This window comes from Peromyscus leucopus, chromosome 2 (genome assembly GCF_004664715.2).
Source record: "Peromyscus leucopus breed LL Stock chromosome 2, UCI_PerLeu_2.1, whole genome shotgun sequence".
Classification (NCBI taxonomy): Eukaryota; Metazoa; Chordata; class Mammalia; order Rodentia; family Cricetidae; genus Peromyscus; species Peromyscus leucopus.
The window spans coordinates 115,355,296-115,365,771 of NC_051064.1; the positions used below are offsets into that span (position 1 = coordinate 115,355,296).

The 10,476-nt window shown below is 35.1% G+C and overlaps 1 protein-coding gene across 2 annotated transcripts in view; it reads left to right on the forward strand.

Moving 5' to 3' along the window:
- The window catches only part of LOC114707395 (putative selection and upkeep of intraepithelial T-cells protein 1 homolog), a 40,739-nt gene extending 30,563 nt beyond the window's left edge, over window positions 1-10,176 (forward strand). Inside the window, exons 6-8 of one of the 2 annotated variants that reach the window (XM_037202823.1) lie at window positions 2,444-2,551; window positions 6,506-6,616; window positions 9,877-10,176. In XM_037202823.1, the coding sequence (XP_037058718.1) occupies window positions 2,444-2,551; window positions 6,506-6,616; window positions 9,877-9,953 (296 nt within the window). In that variant the 3' untranslated portion in view covers window positions 9,954-10,176. The remainder of the gene's footprint in view (window positions 1-2,443; window positions 2,552-6,505; window positions 6,617-9,876) is intronic. The other variant, XM_037202824.1, reaches the window with a different exon arrangement.
- Window positions 10,177-10,476: the final 300 nt, after the last annotated feature.

The following is a 10,476-nucleotide window of genomic DNA, read 5'->3' on the forward strand; positions in this document are numbered from 1 at the left end:
AACTTGGGTCTGTGAATTTCCAAATCTTGGGCTTTTGGTCAGGTTTACATTACCAAGCCTGAGTTCCTTCCTGTGGAACAGGCCAGAATCCAATCAGAAAGTAGTTGGTTGCCACCATAAGAGTCATGCCACTATTTTACTGGTGACCACAACCTACCTGGAAGGTTGGTATTATAGCCCATAGGATTCTCAGGTAAGTAAGACCACCAATGGCTTTTTCCTCCCAGCAGCCTGAAAAGCAATTTCCAACACTAGGAAAGCTATCCAATGTTTAAGAAGCTTCCAGATCAATTTCAGCTTGCTTTCTCTGTGTCTTGCAATGAAAATGCGTGGTATCCTCAGTAGTGGTGTCTTATTATTATTATTGGTGAAGAACCAAGAGCAATGGCTATAAGCATGTATAATTTTGAGGAGTTCTGGGACCTCCCTAACCAGCAGCACATAGGGAGATATCCCATATGGGCATAAGGATTTTAATTTAATAACCTATGGACTGTGGGAACAGCATTATTTATCTATGAAGTATACCTTCATTCAAACTATATAAATATATTTACCAGTCATTTATATACTTCTTTTGAGAACTGTCTATTCAATCCCACAATTTACTTTTTCAAAATTTTAGACATTTTATTTATATTATATGCATGAGTATTTTGCCTGCATGGATGTATGTGCACCATGTACATACCTGGTGGCCATGGAGGTCAGGAGAGGATATCAGATCCCCTTTGGAACTAGAGTGACAGGTAGTTGTGGTTGACTATATAGGTGCTAGGAACCAACCCTGGCTCCTCTGCAGGAGTCACAAATGTTCTTAACAACTGAGTCATTTCTCCATAACCCATTTTTACTAGATTGTTAGTTTTCTTGGTGTTTGTGGGTTTTTTGTTATTTATGTATTCCAAATACTAGTTTTCTGTCAGGTTTATAGATGGTGAAGACTTTCTCTCATTCTCTAGGCTGCCTCTTCATATGATTGAAAGGTTTCTTTGCTATACAGAAGCTTTTTAATTTCCTAGGTCCATTTGTTGATTGATTATATCCTGAGTGGCTAATGTAATGAAGAGACAGAGTTAAAATATGCTGTCAGACTACATAAAACAACCTTATCTTTTAATAAGATGAGACACCGAGACAATGCAAAGCATACCATACTGTGTTTTTAGGAGAAGAAAAAACAAACAATAATAATAAAGTACTAAAAATGGGAAAGACAAAACAATTAATATTGACAAGAGCAGAGCAGAACAAGGCTGATATGTGCTGCTCAAAGGACCCTGATGTATTAAACAAAAACAAGCAGAATCTGAAAATTGATTGACCTGATGCTGGCTTTCATCCAGACTTGCTCATGGTCTTTCCCCACTGCTGGGAATTCCTCTGCTATGGGCAGTCCTATTCTCATTGCTGCCTCTTTATTTGGTTGATTGGATTACTAACACTTTCCTAGGACTATGTTCAGAATGCTTCACAGGTAGAATTTCAGATCTGGTCACACCTGTGCAAATTTCTTCTGAATTCAATTGTGAACATTAGCCTCATCTTTATGCTATGGTTCTTGCCAATGTCCTTAACTTTGCATGGAATCTGTGTAAAGATTTCCTCTCACCAGGTTTTCAGCTTAATGAATACTATTCAGGCCTGATTCATGGTTTGTTTGTTTGTTTGTTTTTATAATTTCATGACGTTCTGTTTATGGGTTTTAGTGTATAGTTCTATATCGATTAGACTAGTTCACCTAGGGTCATGAGCTACTGAGCTACCATGATAAACAAGTCTTTTTGAAGTGGCTTCTTACTTCTGCTTTATTGATTGCCAGTGGTAAGCATCCTGTGCCAAGTGGAGAACGTTTTCTCACTTCTCTGTTGCTGTTGTCTCCATGGGTGTGGCCTTATTGTCCAAATGTATCCAGCACCCTTCAGATCGCAGTTTTTCTGTTTTCCCCAGATTATCTCTTGGAAAGCCTGGCTGACTGTGCCTGAATGGCATCAATCATCTAAAGTCCTCCTGATTAAATTCTTATATCCAAAGAGCATAGAGTCTCAAGCAGTTCAGACGTCATCAGAATTAATCTATTCCCAGCATCTTTCAGGCACTGATAAAATGACAATGACAATCATGAGCATTATATCCTGATATCTAATTACCCTACTGATTGATGGGTGAGAGAAAGACCAACATCTGTCTTTTCTAAATATGTTTGTCCTCAACCTCAGACCATTCCCATCCAAAAATCAGCTGTTTTTTTGCTTTGTTTTTGTTTTTGTTTCTTTTGTTTGTTTGTTTTTGTTCTTGTGTCCAACAGTTCTCTGATCTTTTACTTTTTGCTTTAGCACTGTTTGAAATGCAGAGAGATGACATTAATGTAGACCTTACCCTTTTATGTTAATTCAATGTTTCTACCAACAAATAACCAGTTATTTTAACACCTTTTCTTTAGGTCACCCCTGCGTATGTAGATCTCCTTTGCTTGTGGCCTTGATGATAACCATTATTTCTATTGTTATACTCATATTACTCATCTTCTGTTTGTACAGAAAAAATAGAGGTATGTGATGTAAAGAAGATGCTATATTTCTATAAAATTTTTATAAATCTCTCTTTTTCCAAATACTCAGTCACAGCTTAGCCAATAGAGAGTGTTATCAGTTTGCATTTCAGGAACAATAAGCTTTGGAACATATAGTGTTTGGATTCCAGCCTCTGGGGTTTTATGGGTTTAAAGATATAAAGTGATGATGTATCTGCTCCTAAATAGTTTTCTTCAGTTTGGTAATGTTATTTTTTACATCATCACTTAATCAGTTAATTCACTTATCCCATACCTTTAGGCTAGAGGAGATAATAATCAGATAGACCTTACACGTCTTAAGTGACAGATTTCTTGCAATTGCTGTCCAAAAGATGACCTGCTTCTCAAAATTATCCACACCACAGAATTTTTTCCTCAATTTTATGATGGATATAAACATCCGCAATGCATTCTTCTCTTTGAGAAAAAAATTGAAATGGTAATTGTGAAAGTTTAGGGTTAGCTGAATGTAACATATTAAAAATGTGTCCTCTACTTTACCTTTAATCTACAAGATAAAGTAATTAATTAAAATAAGTACAACTATGCATTAAAAGTCACAATGCAGAATTCTTAAATTAAAAGACTTTTTATATTGATTAGTTGGATGGAAGACACAAATGACCTTAAGTTGAAAGAAAGGATTTTGAAATTATCCTACACTATGGTCTGCTATGTCCACACATAGGCAAACATTTAAGACATCATGATAAACTAGTTAGTCATAAAAAGACAAATGCTCTCCCATTCCATTTATATCAGGCACTTCTAGTAGTGAACACCATGCAGGCCTAAAATAGAGTTATGACTTCTGGAGTTGCAAGTAGGGGAAATTGTTTGATGAATTAAAATTTCAGCTTGTAAGATAAAAAAGTCATTCGGGAAATCGATGGTACTAGTGGTTACACAAAAGTGTAAACACATTCACTATTCAAATGGGGAAATTAAAAATAACTAGCACAATAAAAAGTATGCATATTCATTTTACCATAATAGCAAAAAAATTAGTGTTAATATCATTTAAAAACATTAAAAGAAGTTATTGAATGCTAGAAAAGATTTTCAGAACAAATATTAACAAATAATTTAAATGTGAAACATTTCTTTCATTTTTCATAAGAAAGCTAATATTAAGCATCTGTTATCTTTTCTACTATTTTTGTGAAAGAATTGTGATTTATATTAATGGAACACGGCCCTGAGAGGTTGTAGTGCATGTTTCACACTAACATTATGCATAATGCTACTGTGACCATGAGAATACAAGTATTTCTTCCAGACTCTGATTTTAATTCTTCAAAAGTGTACACTAAAAAGAGGAACTTCAGCATCCTATAATACCTCTATTTGCACATGTTTAATGGTTCTTAACCTATTTATGTATTAGATGTCCAAATGAACAGTAGCTCATTATAGGGTTTTTTTTCCTGGTGATATTGGGCATTTTTGTGTGCATATTGTCCATTCATATATCTTTTTTGAAGAAATGTTTATTCAAGTCATTTGCTCATAATTAGTTAGTGTTAATTTGCTGTGGGATGATCTGTATGTCCTGTGGGAGCCCTTCTTGGGTTCTTTGTGGCGTTACCCAGCAGGTCTGTATAGAGGATGATTAGGACCATGGGCCTGAGTGCAGGTGTTTGAGATAGTCTGCACTTGGCTGTGCTGGGGGATGGTCTGTATGTCAAGTTGTTCTGATTGATCAATAAATAAAACCTGATCGGCTGTGGCTAGGCAGGAAGGATAGGCGGGACTAACAGAGAGGAGAAATAAAAGGATAGGAAGGCAGAAGGCCTGGCTGCAGCCGCCGCCATGACCAGCAGCATGTGAAGACGCCGATAAGCCACCAGCCACGTGATGAGGTATAGATTTGTAGAAATGCGTTACTTTAAGATATAAGAATAGTTAACAAGAAGCCTGCCACGGCCATACAGTTTGTAAGCAATATAAGTCTCTGTGTTTGCTTGGTTGGGTCTGAGCGGCTGTGGGACTGGCGGGTGGCAGAGATTTGTCCTGACTGTGGGCAAGGTAGAAAAACTCAAGCTACAGTTAATTGGTTTGACTGGTGAGTTTCAGAAATTCTGTTTTATCAATAGCTATTAATCCTTGTTACCCATTCCATAGGTTGCCTTTTTATTTTGTCAGTTATGCCTTTAGATACACAATTTAAAAGAATACAGTCCGGTTTTTCTCCTGTTTCTTTAGTTGTCTGTGTCCTTGATGTTAAATCCAAGAAATCAATGCCAAAATAAATGCAAAATGTTCCCCCTATGTTTGCCTCCAAGTCTTATAATAATCAAACCATTTGGGCACTGTGTTATGTATGGACATGTATGGGTATTCAATTTTCCTGCACTGTTTCTTGAAAATATTTTTCATTACTTGTTGAAAGATATTAATACCCTTAAAAATTATTTTTGTTCTGTGATATATAGGTTCTCTGAGCCATTCATCTGGCCCCTATGTCTAGCTTCATGTCAGTATCACATACTTTTGTGTGATGAAGAGAGAAAAAAGGGTAGCAGCTTCCATCCATTGTGATCATTTCAATGGGGCGGTGGTACGAGTTTTTTTTAACAGAAGGTCATGAGTCTGTTTTTTTGCACCTCTGTGATAAGAAGTGGTCAGAGCACACATTCTTATATTTGTAGGGCAGAATCAAATCATGTGTCAACATACATTTTATAAATCATTTTCCATTCTTTGGAAGCTGTTGAATTTTCATAACAATTAGTCTTGAAGAGAAAAAAACCTATTTTATTCAAATTAAATATACACAACATGAAATTTACCATCTTAATAATTTTAGCATTATCTTTCCATGACATTTAATATATTTTTATTTCTGCTCAAACATCATCACCATCTATTTTTCAAAATACTTTGGTCTCCCCAAACCTTTAGTAACTCCCTGACATTGACTATGCCTACCTCCAGTCTCTGGAAACTACCATCCTATTTTCTGCCTGTATACTCTTAATTAGACTAAGTGCTTTATATAGGTGGACTCTTATAATAGTTGTATTTTTGGAACTAATTTCTTTAATTCAATATAATTATTTCAAAAGTTTATTCATGATATAACCTGTTGCAGAATTTCTTTCCTACACAAGTTTGAAAAAACCCATTGTATTGATATTAGACATTTTGCTTATCCATGCATCCAGTGACGGGCACTTGTGATACCTATATTTTTTAGGTGCTACATATAATGCTACTATGAACATAGAAATACAAATATCTATTCTAGATCCCACTTTCAACTCTTTGGTGGATTTATTAATTATTAATTATTAAAAATGTAAAATTTGAATCTTCTGAATACTTTTATTTTGAGTAACTATCATGCCATTAGATATCTTAATAACTACAGTTAATTTAGGGAAGTAGTTTCTAATCAACATAATTATGTAGTACTGAAACAAGTACCCCTATTATGTTGACAATGAAGATCTGAAAATGTTTTCTACTTCACCTAGGAAATACACTTTTAATGGCTGTTTATGCTATACATTAGCATACTACTTTTGAAACATGTAAGATATCAAGTTCAGAGAATCTATTTATCCTGAGCACTCTATTTCACCATACCCCTTAAAAAGAAACCCTGGATCCTTGAGGCCTCTCATCACTTCATAAAGGAGATAAAGATGTAATATATACACATGAGTCCTTTAGAGCATGTGTCATGCTCCTTTGAATAGGACAATGTATATCTGTTTTCTCACAGCTTCTTCCAGGCTTATGCCAAACATACTCATTTTTAGATTCATCCATATGACCCAAAATATTTCTTCCCCAACCTCATATATCCAGAAATATGGAACAATTGGAAGCAGAAAGGTGAATCTATCAGAAATCTTAATGAAGCCTTCCTTTCCATGCTTTGAATACCCTAATTCTTGTATCTTTGCCCAATCTTTGTTTCAGATGCACAATTTGACTTGGATAGTATGTGGCTGGATGACATGACTATGATCCTGAGCATGCTGATGGTGTTCGTGGTCATGCTCATTACTTTTATTTTCTTCATACTAAGAGGTAAACCTTATAGGAAAGGTGGAAACTCAAATGATGGATGTGCAGACATCCAGAAAGTTGACTTTCTGTTCCTTGTGTTTTAATACCTGGGTTAAGAAAGAAAACAGAGTTATCTAAAGACTTCTAACACATAACCTTCTTGGGATTCCTAGAGCCTCTATTGGCACCAGTGTTAATGCTTTCAATGCCAATGACAGCCTCAGATCTGACTGCACCTTCTGACAGCTGTCCTAGTAAACATGGGAAGCCCACTATGTTTCATCTAGAAATTCTCTAGATCTTCTAAATACTGGCCTATTTGCCATATTTACATAATTTCTCCATATTTGATTTCAAAGTTTGAGCTACTCTACCAGAAGCACATATGTATTCACAGGAGTTTCAACTAGAAATACTTCTGAATCTTTATTCAATGAAATATCACTGAAGCATCAGATAGCATTGTACTCAAGGTTAAAAGTTCTTGTTTTGTTGAACAAATGTAAATTCCATGTGAAAAAAATGAAGGGATTATAGAGTAGTAACCCAGGAAAGAAAATTTAATGCTTGGTTATTATACTTTATCAATATTCTATAATCTGACAAACCTTAAGACCTATCTAAAGCTGTGTTTATGATTAACCCAATATATACCTTTTTATTAACAGTACATTTTCTCCCTAACATACAAATTTCTGGTGAGTTACTATGGACAATCTATTTTATTTTACTTTATGTGTATGGGTATTTTGCATACATGTATACTGTATTCCCTAAGATTATAGTTACAGTTGGCTGCATGCTGTCATGAAGGTGCTAAGAATCTAACTCAGATCCTCTAGAAACCAGTGCTCCTAACCATTGAGCAATCTCTCCAGACTGGTGATTTTTTTCTTAAGCAAAACAGTATATAACCTAGACTCAGAAAAGAACAGTTGTATATTGCGCCTTCATCAGTGTACTTTCTCTTGGCTTTCCCTAGACCTTCTATTGAAAACTGCTAAGTATCGAGGGATTCTGTAAGACAAACCCATACACAAGCACCTATCAAGCTTTTATTCATTTACTGCAGTAGTTAACAAGAGCCAAGAGGAAAATTGTGTCTAGCTTCACACTGTTCCAATTTTGTTATGGAACAATACTTGAGAAATAATCAGATGAAATGTGGCTCAAGTTAGGAAAATCATCTCATCACCAAGGGTTCTGTCAGTTTATGGAAGAGGAAAGAGGACACAGGGAAGGCATAGGGTTAGAAATGCACTGATTCTGCTTGTAGAAGAACACTATGGTTGGAGGCTCCCTCACAATAAAAAATACAGCAGAAGTAATCAGATCCTTCAGATTACTAGCTGAGATACTAAAGAAAGAGGTCCCAAAAGGAGGCTCTTGAACCAGATATGCAAAGGAAAATTGGTGCCCGAGGGTCTGAATTTTTTTGACTCAAGATATGTTAAGGCAATACCTTTGCATCAAGAATGGCATGATGAGTATAACTTTCCCAACATAAGGGCAAAACCTTTGGAATTTCCTGATGGGGCATAAAGGTCACATCTAGAATACTGGTCAGAATCCAGACTTCTCTCATCTCATCACAGTGTTTGTATCTTGTTTGATATTTGTGCTATCTGTGCTTAGTTTCTGCCACCACGAAAAAACAACCTAGTCATTTTTTACAGTCACCAGGATGGGTTAATTATAGATAAGAAGTAGTTCATTGCCTGAGTTAATATTTTTTAGTGCAAGTGCCATTTACTTGTTAACCTGACGGTATTAACAACATGGTTGAAGGCAGGAAGTATTACTGTCTCTCAGTGAAGCAAACATGAACTCTCCTTTCAGCTACATGGAACTGAAGATTGTTTATTGCTATTGCTTCTCTGTGTCCCATGAAAAACAACCACAAAGCTGATTCAGCTATTTAAATATTTTACTAATTTATATTTTTCATTTTTCCAAAATTCTGTGAAAATAATATGTTAACTGATTTGACCAAAAGATTATACAATGTATCAAAGAACAAACCATTCTACTTGTCACCAGATATGCTCTATTATTTCTCATACTGTGAATTTCGTCCTATGCCTAGTTTGTCCATACTTCACTCAATGACATGCTTTATCCCCCTTGAGTTCATTCTTTTTGTTATTGCTAGACTTGGAAATTCTTCATGTGACATTTCAACTACTTCAGTATATTTTCATCTTATGATTAGGCAGTTGACACTGAAATGTTGCCTTTTTTCCTATTTCTTGTGTTACTGTGTTATGACTTGCATATCTGTTGAATAGCTCTCACCATTTACTTCAGGACATTCTTACAAGGGGCTTCTCTTGAAGGCTCAATCCCTAGTATCACTCAGTGAGAAGAAAATAAATCATGTAACAACAACAATGGCCAAACTAAACCAAAAAAAAGGAATACAAAATGTCTTTAAATATGTTAAAATCAACTGCTGAATCACCAGTGATCACAGAAAATAAAATACAAAGACATATAGAGGAAGCAATAAACCTCTCCCTTGAGATGCTGCTTGTCTGTAACTCTCCAAGATCTGGATAATAATGCAATGGATTTCTTCTCCAATTCTAAGGCATTATAGAGATTCACTGTCAAATTAAATGTCCCCACTGGAATTAAGACTTTGAGAAAGGTTGGCTTGGTTTGTGAGTTTGATTGGCAGTTTTGATTGGCATACATTCCCAGAAATATATGACTTAACCTGTGGGTGTGGCTTTGTCTTTCACTGATGTGAGAGAGTTTAGCCTAGAGTTTTGGACTATTTCCTGTTTCCCCTCTTTTATTCTGGATTCCCTTTTTGTGTCTCTGTGCTTTTCCTCTGTCCTATCAACTCTTTAACTATTCCTCCTCTTTTTCTTCAGAACATCCTGGCATTTCTTATTTATAAGACACTCATAGATCATTTATAATCCATCATTTTATTCAGAAGTCAAAAAATACCTTTTATTACAATTACAATCCATATTTCAGTTATAAAGATGCTCTATGTAGAGTAATTTAGTCTATCTTCTGGAGTGATTTATTTCTTGCAAGATTCCTCCCAGCAGACTTTATACTCTCATTAATTTAAACTGGATAATTCAAGTTAACCAATTTGTAAATTAATGTTTTTCTTCATAATGCTTTTCAATAATATCACACATCTCAAAGGAAATTAATGTATTCTCAATAGTGTTCCCATCTCAACTAAACCTCTTGCCTTTAGTAAGAGGTGAAATCACAATAACCATTAAATTGTGTTTCTTTAACCGTCCATCTTACAGGAGCACAGGAGCACACAGCACCAAGGATAGAAAATCTACAGCGCAACTATGTGCTGTTTTATCACAGAAGAAAATAACTATGTGATCACAGAATTTTGAATATGACCAAGAATTTGACATTATGGGTGTGAAGATGTATCTGGCTATTCAAGTTCAAATATTTGTGGCTCCTGTGAAGAGTAACCTACTAAAAGTTGGAAATAAATCAGAACAGGTAGTAGAGTAATAACAAAGATAAAAACCAATAATCCAAGTGGTGGTAATTTTCAGAAAATAAAAAGAATTTTTATTAACAATTAAGTGCTGCATTTCTGTTTAATTACTCTAAGTAATCATAAATATTTGTAGTGATTACACATCTTATTTCATTGATCATAATTATTAAGCTGAAAAAGGGCACATACTATATGTTCTCACTTATTTCTGAAAATCTGCTGCCAATCTGATAGAACAGAATGAATTAATAGTCACTGGAGATAGGGAAGGTCCTGGAGAGGATTTATGAACAAAGGCACAATGGAATGTCCCAAGATATGAAGTAAAATTACTTCTGGTTCTTCTAGAACATAGTAAAGTAGCTACATTAAAAAAAAAAAAAAC